The sequence below is a fragment of the Xenopus laevis genome, chromosome 9_10L (genome assembly GCF_017654675.1).
Source record: "Xenopus laevis strain J_2021 chromosome 9_10L, Xenopus_laevis_v10.1, whole genome shotgun sequence".
In the NCBI taxonomy this organism is placed as follows: Eukaryota; Metazoa; Chordata; class Amphibia; order Anura; family Pipidae; genus Xenopus; species Xenopus laevis.
Window position 1 is genome coordinate 69,413,334 of NC_054387.1, and position 16,258 is coordinate 69,429,591.

The window sequence follows — 16,258 nt, forward strand, 5'->3', positions numbered from 1 at the left end:
ATATATATATATATATATAGTGGAAAACAGCAAGGTTTGTATTTGGAGACTGATATTTCAACCTCAACGAAGGTCTTTTTCAAAGTCCACATATACAGTATATATGTCCCCATCATCCTTAGTTGGCCCAGTTAAAGTATAGTTTAAAACCAGCCAATCAGATTAGTGAAAAAGTATGTACTGTATTAAAACAACCAAACATCAATGCTACAGAGTATGTCCATTAGAGTAGTACAGATACAAATATAATAAGCATTCCGTTGTTGTTATCTAAGTTTTCTGACTTTAACCTATTTTTACTTTGTAGTATTCATATCAGCTACATATTTTGAGTACCGTACATACCAAAGCAATGCACATTAAGTACTTATCCCAATGCACACTTTCTGACCTCATTGACTTTCTTTCTTTTAACTTTACCATGTATTTAATTAAGGAACATAGAAGAGCTTTAGTAAAGGGGGTGTTTTTGTAATGCACTTTTTCTGTAACAATTACCTCTCTCAACCTTAGGCATTGCACAGCTATTCCATGAGATCAATAATCCTTTTGATCACATTTGACTTACAGACTTTAAATACCCATCATCTGTGGTAGGTGGTAGGTTGCAACTGCAACAGACTAATCAAAGATAATCTGATTGGTTGCATGCCTCATGCCATGTTAGTCACTAGTTTCTTCCCATTTCTTTCTTTCTTTCTTTCTTTCTTTCTTTCTTTCTTTCTTTCTTTCTTTCTTTCTTTCATTTATTCAAAGCAAAGATAAATTAAAAGAAGCATACAAATGTAATAAAGATCAGTTAAGGTAATGCAGATTGAAAGGAACTCTTGGGGATAATGTGTTGGACTTAAAGTGGCATATTGCGTTCATTAAAGTGAATAATATTCTGCTGACATAATTTCAGAGATAAAATCACTGGAAAAAGGCGCAATGCTTTATGATACATTTGAAAATACATGTTTGCTAGTGTGTTTATTACTTATCAGTTCGGTAATGTTACAGAGATTTACACTCTTCCATATCCAAGGGCACAGATAACAAACAGATTTCTCTTCATGGATGGGCAGACATCCACCACTCACTGCTTGCTAACTCAGCCAATCGGGGAAAGGCAGAAGCATGCTCATATTGACCCAAGCAGCATGTAATGCATACAAAATAACTCACCTTGGCGGCTTCAGTCTGATTTTATTTCTCTGCCCCTGTGTGATTGGCCCTACAGCGATCACTGACTGCTAGGTGCCATATGTTGTCTATCTGACGTCAACAGTCCAAACTAATGTGCACATGGGAGTATGACAGTCAAGGTCCAGGTGTTCCAACTTAATAAGATAATAATCATTTTAAATCCTTTTATTAAAAAATAACCAGGGACATGTAGAGCCGCTATGCTACACAGTCTGGTAAGCACTATAATAGTAATGAGATAGTGATCTTTCCTACAAGTTTTATATTCCGTTTCAAATAGTATGAATGTATGCTCTACGGCATAGTGAACACTCTGTTCAAATAGTGATACATGAATTAAGATGCCAAATCCTATTTACCTTAACTAATCAATCAGTAATAAATGATATATTAAATATGCATTAGGGCTTTATCATTGTTATTATGTTCTTGATTGATTTCAGATAAATCATACAACATAATACAGATTAATTAATTAATAATGACATCAAAAGCTCATGCTGTGGTTATTATAGGTGCCCACTGATAAGGTAACCTATAGGAATTATATTCATAACTTTTCTACTATTATACTTGTACGTAAGAATCCAAAGAGAGACAAATAAAACTTCTGTCTACAGGGTTTGCTTATGTCAGCCTGGGAAATCCAAAATTCCATACAAACTCTATTTTATACACCCTACTTTCTCAGCATACAGTACATTGGGGCAACTTTATCAATGTCTGAACAAGAAATCCTACAGAATTCCAAGTGAGCATGTGAGCATGGTCAGATTTACATTTTTAGGCAGAGGTTTGTTGGTACTGTAACCACCACTGACCACAACATTCCTCTCCTATTCTTTACCAATTTATCTATGTATAGCTAAAAATGCCATTCCAGACCTAGGTACAACTGCAAATTTGAATATTTGTCAGTAGATGAACTAGGTTTTCCTTAAATCTTCTTTCCTAAATATAAATAAAAAATTTAGTGAGGACATTTCAACAAAAATCAATACTTTATCTACAGAACGATTGTATTGATGATTTATAATGGGTAAAGATATTGCCAGTCTCATTTATTAACACTGAGGCAATGAGCAAAGTATCAAAAAAAGGTGTAACTATTAGTGGTCCTCAAATGGTGTTCAAATATTTGCCACTGGCTCTGTATACAGCACGTTGCTGGCATAAGAGTGTCCCCTGGAATGCAGGAGGTGCAAATTAGCACATATATATGGTGTTAAGGACAGGGTTTCCTTGTGCCTGAGCATATGCAGTAGATTTGCATGGGACCTCATGCAGTTTGCATCCATTTTTATATTAGCACTGTAGAAACCGAGCCCTTATAAGTCTTAATCCTCAGTACAAACATGGATCTCAGCATATAAAATACTCTTAGTCAGTCTTCCCAATAAGACATTCTAAGAGTGATTGTTCCAAACTGAGAGTTAAAACATGTACTGTATCAATTCCTAGGGTCCTATGATCTGAAATAATATGTCTGCTCCTCTGTATGTCCATTTAATCTCAGCATGCATCAAAGCCTCGTAGACTTGTAGCAAAAAAAAAAAAACAGAGTGTAACTCATATGAGCATCTATAACTGCTGATAGGAATTTTAACTACCGTGAACAGAGAAAAGCATTTTCTTTATCTTTCCTAACAGATGTGTCTAAAAATCCAAAACTTACTTTATTCCTAATGGGATTTTCATGGACTTGAAGAGGTGCTTGTGGCCTTGTCCTTTGTTAATTGTTATGCTAATTATTATTATTAACATGTATTTACATAGCGCCAACATATTGCGTAGCACTGTAAAGTAAATATGATTATACAACTAAATCACACAAATCACACAGCCCTTGCAAAGTCTTGAATGCGAGCATGTGAGGAGTTAATGAGAGAAGAATTGAGTAGCAGGTCAGTAGAGGAGCGTAGTAAGCGAGTGGGTGAGTATATAGAGATGAGTTCAGAGATGTAGGGTGGGGCAGAGTTATGAAGTGCTTTGAATGTCAGGGTCATTCATTTGAATTTAATTCTGAGAGGTTGTGGAAGCCAGTGCAGGGATTGACAGAATGGCATGGCGGTTGCTGAGGTGTATGAGCCTCGCAGCAGTGTTCATTATGGACTGGAGAGGTGAAGGCCAATTAAAAGAGAGTTACAGTAGTCTAGACGTGATATGACGAGAGAGTGAATAAGAATTTTGGCAGCATTTTGGGTGATAAATGATCGCATTTTGGATATGTTCCTTAGGTGGAAGAGACATGATTTAATATGTGACTGGATATGAGGAGTGAATGACAGGGCAGAATCTAGGATAACCCCAAGGCACCGGACCTGGGGAGAGGGGTGATAATGGAATTGTTAGCTATGATGGATACTTCCGGGATGTTACTGGTGTTAGTTGGAGGAAAGAGAACCATTTCAGTTTTAGAGAGGTTTAATTTAAAGTAGTGTTAAGGTAGAGATAGCGGACAGGCAGGAGGAGACGCAAGTTAGGAGTTCTGGGTTGAGATCAGGAGATGAGAGATAGATCTGAGTATTGTCAGCATAGAGGTGGTAGTGGAAAACATACGAGTTGATTAATTTGCTGAGGGAGGAAGTATAGGGGGAGATTAGTAAGGGTCCCAGGACAGAGCCTTGAGGAACCCCAACAGAAAGAGGTAGGGGAGAAGATGCTACTCCGTTGTGGAGACACTGAAGGAATGTTTGGTGATGTAAGAAGAGAACCAGGACAGGGCTGTGTCACGAAGGCCAAACGAATAGAGGGACTGGAGGAGGAGAGGGTCATCTACAGTGTCAAATGCAGCTGAGAGATCAAGCAGTATTAGTAGTGAGAAATGATTGTTGGTTTTAGCAGTTATAACATTATAATGAATGTATTCTTATCATTTTTGAGAAATACATGTAAATGATATATTAATGTGTTTCCTTAATCTAACACTTTCCTACCTGCAAACAGCTCAACCCTGTTGGGGGTCAGTGGTGCCTTGAGTCATGTAGAATTCGCCAGTTAGAGCAGGTGGAATCTGTCAGTGACTCACATCATGATAAGTGTCTTGCGGACCCAACAAGGCCCGGTATGACACTGGATGCAAGAATATAGTCCATTGTAGTGATGCAGGGGTCAGCCCACATTTCACCCCTAACCTGCCCTCTTCCAAACCAAAATTAACCTGACACAGCACTGTCATTACTCATACACCCAACATACTCCTCTCTGAAGTCACTAGAGAGAGTTGGGCAGGGTTGGCACCAAAATGAGGAGTAATCAGAGTGTGCTGAGGTGGGGGTCTACTAGTGCTATGTCAGTCATGGTCAGCGGTATATTACCCTAAACTAGGTCCCATGGTTTCCCACGTTGGTGTGGAGTAGAAGCAGTGTGGACTCGGAACACAGCTGGAATAAAGGGGGGGCTGGGGCAAATCAGAGGAGGGTTGGAGCACCATCCAGGGTCTTCACTCACCAAAGCGTATGCGCACTTGGTCAGGGTGCTATCATTTAACATAATGTCATTGTTGTTAAAATTCAGGCGTACAATAAAATATGTTCAACAGGACTGCAGGAACAAAGAACAGAGTTGCAGGGAGTGCACAGAACAAGCAGCATTGTAGGCTCTGCTTGCACTCAGTGTGCTACTGGCTCTGCATTGCTGCTGAAAGCTTTTATGAAATGGCATTGGTTTGAGAGACCAGGGTGCCTGTTGCACCATTTACTGTTTTACACATTTGTACAGTGAAAAATGTCCACAATTTTGAGAAGCTTGCAATTATGTTGGAATTGTGGATAACAATGTAACATGTAACTTTGTGGCAATCTTTAGAATTTGTGCATCCATTTAAAATCCAGCTGGAAGAACCATCCACAGTCCATCTGGAAGGACAACAATTGTATATTTGAACTTGAAATGAGCACTAGAAGTATCTTACAGTTATAAAATACATTAAAAATTCATTTACACTTTTTCCATTTTCTGTCCAAGATTCAACACCAGGGGAAACACCCTTTTCTGCCCAGTCTACAGTACTTCTATAGCCCCTTAGCTCACATTTCCCGTGTCTCTCTGGTGTTTCTCTTCAGACAAGTTGCTCAGATGTTTATTGAAATACTTACACATATTTTTGGCAGCCTATGCTGAGCAGACGATGCAGGCAAAGGTCCAGAGTAGATACACTGCTACTAAGGCAATGTTTCATTAAATTGAAGCTGAAACTGACTTTATGCATTTTATATCAGCGGCATAACTACACAGCAATACAGCTGTTGAAAGCATATCAGTTAAAGTTCTCTTCCCCCCAAGAATTACCTTTTTTAGCAAAAGATAAATAAATAATCTCAATCTCTGCTGCCAGAGGTTTCTATGGTATTGTGGTTACTATGGTAACAGGCGACTCCAAGGCGCTCTAAGCACATAGGGCTGACCTCGGGGATACATTATTTCAGCTGTTCATGTTTCCTGCCCTTAACAGACCAATTGATTTTTATTATAAATCCTTCTAAAAAGATGTAAGAGTAATGATTACAAGTGGGGGATCCAGAGAGAAAATGCAATAAGGTGAAGATGGCAAATTTTCTCTTATTACTGATTATATTCTTTATAATTTGTACATTCCATATGGAAAAACCTATATGCAGCAAAGAGGCTTGTCATTGACACACACTTAGAAATACTTTTTCATTATGTAGGAACCAACATATGACCTCAAACAAATTCCAGGCACAGGTCCGATAATGTGAGTGTCTTATGACATATTGCTCTGATCTTTGAGGGTTATGTCAGCCTCAAAAGAAAGCAACTTAATTCAGTGAGTAGATGTTATATCTCTCTGGCACAAAAAGATCAAAGGTCTTTTTTCTTTGTTCAGTTTGTCCATTCACTTTAAAATGCTCAGGAGATACACTTTACATAGTAGACATTAGCTTTGTGCACCAGATGCTTCCTGAAAATTGCTGTATTTCTGTACAGTTACCAACAGCAATACAGGGACTAATGTGAATGTGTAGAAATATACTGTAGGACCATAACTGTAATAAACACAGTCCTGTTAGTCTTAACAAATTCTTATCTGTTCTATTGACTTTAATGGAGGTGAATATAAGCTGAATATATTGGGTATATATGACATGCTTGTCCATCCATAGAAAATTAAAATAAAGGGCCTATTTACTAACATTTGAATTTCCCTTTTTTTTTACTCCAGCAGACTTCTGCACTGAAATCCATTTCTCAAAAGAGCAAACAGATTTTTTTATATTCAATTTTGAAATCTGACATGGGGCTAGACATTTTGTCAATTTTCCAGCTGCCCCTGGTTATGTGACTTGTGCCTGCACTTTAGGAGAGAAATGCTTTCTGGCAGGCTGCTGTTTTTCCTTCTCAATGTAACTGAAGAAGTCTCAGTGGGACATGGGTTTTTACTATTGATTGCTGTTCTTTCTGCCAGGCAGCTGTTATCTTGTGTTAGGGGCTGTTATCTGGTTACCTTCCCATTGTTCTTTTGTTTGGCTGCTGGGGGGGGGAGGGAGGGGGGTGATATCAGTACAACTTGCAGTACAGCAGTAAAGAGTAATTGAAGTTTATCAGAGCACAAGTCACATGACTTGGGGCAGCTGGGAAATTGACAATATGTCTAGCCCCATGTCAGATTTCAAAATTGAATATAAAAAAATCTGTTTGCTCTTTTGAGAAATGGATTTCAGCGCAGAATTCTGCTGGAGCAGCACTATTAACTGATTCATTTTGAAAATTTTTTTTTCCCATGACAGTATCCCTTTAATCATGTTTCACTTACTTCAGTAAGTATTTAGAATACTTACCCCAATTATCCACGAACATGTGCTTTATCAATTCTGTGATTGTCTATATAGAAATACTGAATTGTGCTGCTTTATCACAGTAGGAATAGCTTTGGCACCCCAGTTATTTCATGGGTATGTCATGTTGCATCTAAAAACACAATAACCGTGTTCGCAGCCAGTTTGCCAGTTAAAGCACAATTTATGAAGAATAACAAAGAACCCGAATATTTAGACTATATGGTGCTTGGCAGTAAGGTACTTGAGTTATTACGTGCAGGTTGGCCATTGCGATTTTGGCTTCATTGGGATGATGAGGATGAAACCCACCTTTCACTCTGTAGAAGGGGAAATTGCATGCTTCCCCAGAACCATTGTAAAGTCAAAGTATAGTCAAATGACCTGTTTTAAATATGAAGTAGAAAAACATATGCTCTCCTTATTTACTAACAAGTCTGCATATTTCTGGACCGTGGTACAATAGAGGCATCTAGGAATGGCACACCATGGGGTGGCCAGACTTTGCTGTCTGATGTAGCAGAATAGCTCTAGTAAGGACTTCCACATTTCCTTTATATCCCACCAGTAGTGTTTTTCCACATTTCAGAGATTTTACCCTGAATTCCAAACTAATTCAACACACTGGAAATTGGCACAAAAATGTGATGGTTATTAAATCACATGGCATTGTATAAGCAGGACATGCATGTGTATTTACTTGCCCCTTAGGGTGGTGGCAGACGCCCAGCGACTAATCTCCCCACACTGCCTTCCCGCCGGCAAGAATACGATTCACCGCCGGGATCTATTTGGATTTCCAAATTCACCCCAAGTTGACTCAGTATTCATATTTTTGCCTGCGGGAAGGCAGTGCAGGGAGATTAGTCGCATGCAGTAGAGGAGATTTGTCACTGGGCGACTAATCTCCATGTCTGCAACCGCCCTTAACTGTACCTAAATTTCCAAGTGGAATGGAAAAAGTAAGAGTATCAGTGCAGTGTAAGTGAGCCTTAATATTGTCACCAAGTTTTAAGCAGATGTAAGGCACTGGGTCTTGTTGTGCATTTATGTGCTGTGCATTGTTCCTAGTTCATAAGCAGGTTCATTAAGAATATAGATGCTAGGTGAAACAGCTTCATTTATGGTGGTATAATGCACCTATCAAGTACTGAATATGAAACCCTATAAAGTAATGTATAATGTCACATTATGTTAAATTATTTGTAACTATAATAAATGTTCATTATTAAAAGGAAATTCAGCTTTTTGTTTCTGTTATATAAATATTCTTATTCCTATCGTGTAAGTGTTTAGCCTTACAATAACTGGTAAACACAACTAAATGGGTTTATACAAAAAAAATTAGCATCAACAGAAAGGGCATGCCGTGACATTTTCAGATACATATGTGACCGTTTCCATAGCTCGTTGTAACCCCAAGATACATGAGCCTGTCTGTTCTGTTTTTCAGCAAGTAGCAGGCAAATAATCTTACCAGAACCGCTCACTTTGCCTCTGTCAGAGAAGCTTACATATCATAAATGTTACATGCTTTGTCAAATAACGTGCTTTTAACAAGTATATTGTTGTACTCTGTAGAGCTGAAAGTAAACATGCAGAAATGCACATTTTCACTTAATAGGAAGATACAGCTTCTAGTTCACAGTTAAAGGGGACATTGGAGTATTAGCCATCTAATCGACAGAAATGGCATGGTGCACAGCCCATCAAGCAAAAAGCCTGATTAACCCACAATTGGGCTGGTGCTCTGGCTATAATTATTGTAGGATAATTTATTTTTATTTCTGGTCACAGATCACCAGAAAAAAATTTTATTCATAAGGTGCATGTGAACACACAAACTCACTATATAAAACACATACAATGCCTTAAAAGTATTACTGTATAATAGGAGCTCCCAATTGTACCGCATGTGGCCTAAAATCTTAACAAAATGTTAGCCATCTCCAGCATAAGGATGACCAGGTCCAAATAAAATCGTTATGCTCCTATTTCACAATTTTCCAACACATAAAAGGAAGCAAAAATGTTCTGCCTGTTATATGGGTCTGATCTTATTCAGGTTAGGATTTAGTGGAAGACCACTTTAAACACTCAACATGGGTATTATGCAAGCCACAAGACAAAATGAAAATATAACAAGCCTTTCAGTAAGATTATACCTCATAAATACTTTAATTAAAATATAGTCACACAAAACAACATTTTTGAGTATATACCAATGCAGAATGCTAAGCTGTTTTGATGAGTCTGTTTTGAAGGGAATAAAAGATAATTATGTTCACCGATTGCTGCAAATTGAAATCTTGCACCAAATCGCCATGGGATCAATTACAATGACTTAAAGCTATTACAAAAGTTTTAGGGATGTTTGTACTGTACTTGTATATTTGTATCTGGAAAGAAAAGACAATCATTCATCCAGAAGTGAAACAAGATCAATAAAAAATGAATAAAAAATGGGATTCGAGCAGTTTAGAATCGTAAAAACGACTGTTAAGTCAAACCCCATGGTTCAGTCTCTGAAACTCAAATACTATTGTGACTTCAAGTCATAATAAATAATGATTTAATTTGACATGAAATCTTATGGGTAGCCTTCATTTTCAATTTTATTTATTTTAAAAGGTGCATAAACTTTCAATAGCAATGTTGCTCCATCCACATGCTGCTGCACTAGACCTCCCTGCTTTCTCCACCATATTATCAAGCATTTCATTATTCTTAAAGCAACCCTAGTAGGGATGATTATAATTGAAGAATCTAGCATCTGTAATTATGTTTGAAATGTCTGCTTTGGAGATATAGGGGCAAAGGAGTCAAAAAAGAGGCAAACACTATTAGGACACACATATCATATTTCTTGGCCAGTACAATACTATGTCACATGATGTATCTACATTAGTATTGCATTGCCATGTTTTTCCCCAATAATGCAATTTTCTTCATTACATTTCCCAAAAATGTTAACCTTTATTTTTTTTTTGTCACTTCGTATAACTTAATCAGGTAAAGCACAATAGACATATAGTTTTTATTTTGTTTTGTTGCACCAATATCTTTTTTTCACCTATATATTTAGCTTCAGCAATCTCGTTGTTTCTGTGTAGTATCTATTCTGAAAATGTATGATATTTTTCTGTTAGGATTTGCATGTGTTCTTATGTGCATTACCAGTGATAGTACCATGTAATTTCCATGTACAAACACATATAGATCATGGTATCCCTTACTACTATCATCAAATTGGCTATATTTATGCTTTAAGAGCAGTAAAAGTGAAAATAAGTTATCCGAATGCTAGACTGCTCCATATCTTTGCATGAATATTGAACATACCCTTGTACCCTTGTTTTTCTTAAACATTTGTTTTCAAAATCCAAGACTGGTTGGAGAAAATACTTTCAAACCTTTAAGTGCCACTCACTTTAGAATCTTCTTCACCAGTATAAACATTGTACCGATGACATTGATTCTATGGTTCCTGATTCCTCTTTCTATGTTTTATCTGGTTTTATATCCAGATCAAAGCACCCTATTTTTTATGTCTTGAATTTGAACAGTAGTTATTGGCATAAAATCATATTATGATAATTCATATCTTTGCTACATTTCAGGCATGACTTGTCAAGCAAGGACCTCTTACACAGAAGATGAAGTTTTATGGGGACATCGCTTCTTTCCAGTTATTTCCTTGGAGGAAGGATTCTTTAAAGTTGATTATTCACAGTTCCACGCAACCTTTGAAGTTCCAACAGCTCCTTATAGTGTTAAAGAACAGGAAGATATGCTTCTGATGTCTTCTCCTTTAATAGCACCAGCAGTAAACAACAGCAAAGAGAAAAATAATTCCATAGACTGTCTGGATAGCCTCGATGACCTAAGTACAAAGATGCCACCAAAACTACAGAAAATAACTGGCAGAGAGGACCTGCCAAAAAAACTTCTCAGGATGAGCTCTACAACATCCGAGAAAGCATATAGCATGGGCGATTTACCAATGAAACTTCAGAGAATAAGTTCAGTTCCTGGCAATTCAGAAGAAAAACTTGTAATAAAAACCACAAAAATGATGTCAGATCCAATGAGTCAATCAGTAGCCGATTTACCACCAAAGCTTCAAAGATTGTCTGGTGGTCGGATGGATGGAAACCTGCCACCAAAATTACGGAAAATGAATTCTGACCGTTTTACATAACACAAACTTTTAGGCATTAATTAAAGTGTGAATTGCTAAGGACTCAATATTAAATACACGGGAGAAGCTGTACCAATGCAGTTCTTCTTAAAATATATAGAACGCATTTTCTTTGTACAACATCCAAACCTGGCAACATGCTAATGCTAAGGTAGTAAGGACTGTATTGTACATACAGTATAGTGCTTTGATAAAAGACCTATAATGTTTTTATGGTCTTACTGAAACTAAAGTAATACTAACTGGCATGCAGTATCACATGACGCATGCAATAATAGTGTGCATATTTTGCATATAGTTTTATGGCATGATTCTTAATTTTTACTGTATAATCTAAAAAAACAACAAAAAACAAAAAAACAAAAGAAAAGGGGCATTAAAATCCCCATATTTTTTAAGACTAGTAGATCTCATAAGAATGGTTATCTCTAAGGGCAAGGTTTTATTTAAGCTAATTTAATATTCAGATGTAGATTGTTTATATTTGTTATTGCAAGTAATTTAAGAGCATGTGTTCTTTCTTAAAGCAGAAATTCCACGCAACCTCTAGAATTTTGCTTGAAAACTTAGGAGTAAAATATTTCAAGATTTTGCAGACCTTTATAAACTGTATACTCTGTAAACATGCAGAATGCCATATATAAATATGTAAGGGCTTGACATAGGAACATCAGGCTATAGATCCTTCAGCAATTACGAAAGACTTCTCTGCCAAAGGCTGGCTAAGGATGCTGGAATCGAGTCAATTCAGCTATAGTGTTGAATTCTATTTTAATATACTCCATTTGCTGACCTATTTACAGTGTATTTAAGATTGCAATGCTTATTATAACCATATTGGGAACTGAAAGCTAAGGAGTAGCAAAAGTTATCATTGCATTGAGACAAGTAAATCTCTAGTCACATGATAGGTCATTCAATTCAGCTTATTTTTTTGGTTTAGCTAACCTTACATTTTGATATGATCCTAAAGGGCACTTGCAGCGCAATGACAGGGATGAGCTTGATGATTGATAAATCAGCAATGTAATAAGTATAAACTATTTGTAGCTCTTGACATCTTGACCTAACATAATCAGTGTGAAGAAGCAAGATAACTCATTATTGCCATGAATTATTTTGCATTATTTAGTTTTGGAAGATGTTTCAGATATGAAAAAATTACACAGGGCTACGTAAATTAAATGTGGCAGAGCACAATAAGTTCAACTACTAGGAACTAAATCATTCAGATGATTCAAGCATTACTTGAGAAAGCCTTGGGCTAAGCTTGTAGATGAGTCCATAGGTTATTTCTATTGATGTCCAGGCAAAATGTCTGCTCCCTGGAAAATGAACGGGATTGGTTTGTATTTACAGTATAAGAGGCCTTGGAGCTCTTTTATATGTAAGCCATATTTTACAAAACATTTTCAGGCATCACATTGAATTTTGAATTGAAATTTCGAATTTTTGAATTTGAATTAGTGAGTTTCTTTTAAGGCCAAAACTGTCAAATTAGACTAGGAAATTAGAATTTTTTTTTTTTTTAAATTTAAATTAGATTTTCAAGATTTATCATACACTGGCCCTTTAAGAACTTTAAGTCGACTATTCGCCAACTAAAACCTGCCAAATTGCAGTTTTAGCCCATGAAAGACATCCTGGAATCAATTTGGAGTTGTTTGCAGCATTGCTGACATTCAATTCTTTTTCGGAGAAAAAACTCGAATCGAGTTTTGAAAACTTGAATTGAATTCAATACAAATTCGATTCCAGTTTTCGGATCAATCCTACTCACCCAAGTTTAAAAAATTTGAATCAAATAATACATTTAGAATTTGTGAGTTCATATGAGTTTATGGGAGTTTTAAAAAATGCCCATGAACTTGAAATTCGACCCTTGATAAATCTGCCTCCCCGTGTTGAGGAGCTAGTGGCCCCTTTATAAGGGATCTGCTTCATAGGAAGGCATTTATTAGATCTGAGGTGCTACTATATCATGAAGGGCCACTATAAATGTTATATTTCCCTGCAGACATCTGCTTAGTACATCTGAATAACTAGACTTTACATGATTTTATGGTATCTTTCTGTGCAAGCGATAAGAAATACAAGGAACTTGTCTTTGGGATAAAGAGTTTAAATTAAAGCTTTGTTTGACTGGGTATTAAGCCACACCTCCTTCTGATTTATGGGCATTATAATACAATAGTCGGACAATGAGAGGCAACAATGATCGCAATGGCTGTTTAAACAAAGGCTAACACTATGGGCTGAGCTAGTAACAAAAGAAAATTACAAAGGTAATTACACAAGAAAAATAGTGATGATATAGTTAAATGAAATAAGTGTCTCAGTAATTTCACCAAAGATGCACAGTAGCTAAAAAGTGAGGAGCCACATTTTTTGCCAAACATGGATTTCCAATCACCATTTTTTTGTAAAATAAAATACCCAATGCATTTTTGTTGGGGGAAAAAACATTAACAGAAAATACATATGCATGAATAAAAAACTGCAAAAAAAAAGAACATTGCATTTTGTGAAGAGAGACATATTCTCTCATTCACTACACAATAACATTTCCATATCTATAAAAATACCAGCAGATTGATAATTATACTTCCGATGCACAATTCTATCAAAGCAAAACGTTAAATCAGTGTGAATTTCTGCTTTAAATATGTCCCTGTTTGACCGGGCTATTTCAAACCAACTGTTCTTTAAAAAATGGGATGCAAGAGAGTTTTTCCCCCATACTGTAATAACATTTAGATTTATATATTGCTAAAAAAAAAAAAAAAAAAAGGCTGTATGCTTCAATTCTAACCTTTTTTGATCTTTCCATAAAATAACTGAAATTCTGAGAATGCTATTATTCTTTATATACTTGTTTATGAATAAAATATATTTAGTTATAGAGGCAAACCATGTTATATATAATTAGCACTGGGTTACATTTATAACTCTCATGAGGAAACTATGTTAAAGCCATAAGGATGCAATTTTGTACATCACCAAAAAGAAACATTAATGCTTGAAAACTATTTTTCTCCCATTTTCCACAAAAAGTCACAGCTTGTGCAAATTATTTCACAACCTTCCTTTGGAGTGTTGCTGTACGTACATTGTGCTGGACTACAGCCCACAGCATACCCTAAAATGCATTCTTAGAGCAACCCAGCATTTTTTATGGCCTTTAGGGTCATTGGCCCAATAGACGCAAAATGATCCTCTAAAACCTTCAGTAAAGATTGTACAGTATGAAACTAAGAAGAGAGAGTCAAGCACAAACATATCAGGCAGGATTCTTAATTTATCCTACTGCTTCTGTTGGGTCCGAGACCATGAAGGACACTGGAAAATGTTACTGTGCATTGTTATTTTGAGGGGAACATATACCTGCCCTATAACTGACTGATATGCTCTAGCTGTTCAAAGTAGGCATTCCAAGCAAATTCCTTTCTGGCTCTATGCCAGTCATCTCACTGTTATCTAACAGAGGAGGCAGTATTCTGATTGTAGGCGTCCATTGACTTTATTGTCGCCAATGTCGGAATATCGTTTTGCGAATTTTTCGCCGTTTCTTGAATTTCACAGGAAATTTGCTAATTTTTTGGTGAAGCAAAACGGGAGAAATTCGCCCATCACTAAGCAGAACGGCTCTTGCAGACTTGAAGGAGGCTTTTGCTGGAGAATTCTTTTGCATATTAAATTGAGATTGGCTTGCCTGCCTACCAATCATTACCCTGATCAGAAAAAACCACAAGAGGTTGGAAAGTGAATGTGCTTTTAATTTCAGCCTTTTGTCCTGCTTAAAGCAAGAAACAAAAATACATTTCCTAATTAAAACAATAGGCAACACTTTTTTCAGCAGAACCCCTATTCATTTAACTCATGTTAAAAAAGGGGGTATATTGCCATTTGAAGTTTGTGATGGGTAATTTGGAGAGTTTAGGAAAGGGCCTGAGAGAGTGTTATCCCTTTAATTAAATAAAATACAAATAATTCAAAAACCACCAATAAGATTATCTGGAAAGTAAAGTCATGTTAGAGTAGTACTGTCTTTATACAAGGGTTATTTGAAGAGGTGCTATCCATTTAGTACTGATATAAACCATTCATTTTCATATACAGGTATGAGACTGGTTATCCAGAATGCTTGGAACCTGGAGTTTTACAGATAAAGGATCTTTCCGTATTTTCATACCTTAAGTCGATTAAAAAATAATTTAGATATTAAATAAACCCAACAGGATGGTTTAGCTTCATTGCTGATTAATTATATCTTAGTTTGGATCAAGTTGCAGAGAAAAAGGAAATCATTTTTTAACATTTTGGATTATTTGGATTAAATGGCACCTATGGGAGACTGCCACCCTGTCATTTGGAGCTTTCTAGATAACAGTTTTACAGATAACAGATCTCATACCTGTATTATTTTGATTCTATGTATACCCTTTGCAATGAACATCCTATTTTCAAGCACTAAATAAATTTCTGCAAAAGTGTAATGAAAAAAAACAACAGAAAATTGCTGAGGGCTGTAGGTTGGACATCACTGATGTATATACTGAATTATATAACACTATGTTAAACAATATACTAATCCTTATACCTGTATCTATGGTCTTCCCCATCTCTAAGGTCCCTTTGAGGCTGGGGTCCCAAGTCTAATGCACTTTCTGCCCCTGCCTTAAAACTTGCCCTTAGTTGACATTGACAATTACTTGCCGAACCCATTTGATTTGAATGGTTTATAGTCACCTCCAAGACTTCAAGGGTTGCTTCTCTTACTGAGTGTATTGGGAAAATGAAATAGAAATTGTTAATGGAAAAAACATAGTAAGATTTTTTTTCATTCTGACAACAATATTTATTATAAGTTTTGCAAACCCTTTCCGCCATCACTACCAGTTCTAGTCTGCAACTAACTGAAAAAGTAATTTTTGTCCCCAAAAAAAGTGCAACTTTCAAGCAGGTCTTAAAAATGCAATATACTCAAGTCAAATTTTTCATTAAAATAACTCTAATAAAGAATATTACTATGTGTTTTATTCTTAATTTGGGTTTAAAAAAAAAATTAAGA

At 36.3% G+C, this 16,258-nt stretch overlaps 1 protein-coding gene across 1 annotated transcript in view; it reads left to right on the forward strand.

Moving 5' to 3' along the window:
* Positions 1–12,658, forward strand: part of kcnj3.L (potassium inwardly rectifying channel subfamily J member 3 L homeolog) — a 121,834-nt gene extending 109,176 nt beyond the window's left edge. The window contains exon 3 of the mRNA XM_018235784.2: positions 10,607–12,658. Within this exon, the coding sequence (XP_018091273.2) occupies positions 10,607–11,187 (581 nt within the window). The 3' untranslated portion in view covers positions 11,188–12,658. The remainder of the gene's footprint in view (positions 1–10,606) is intronic.
* Positions 12,659–16,258: the final 3,600 nt, after the last annotated feature.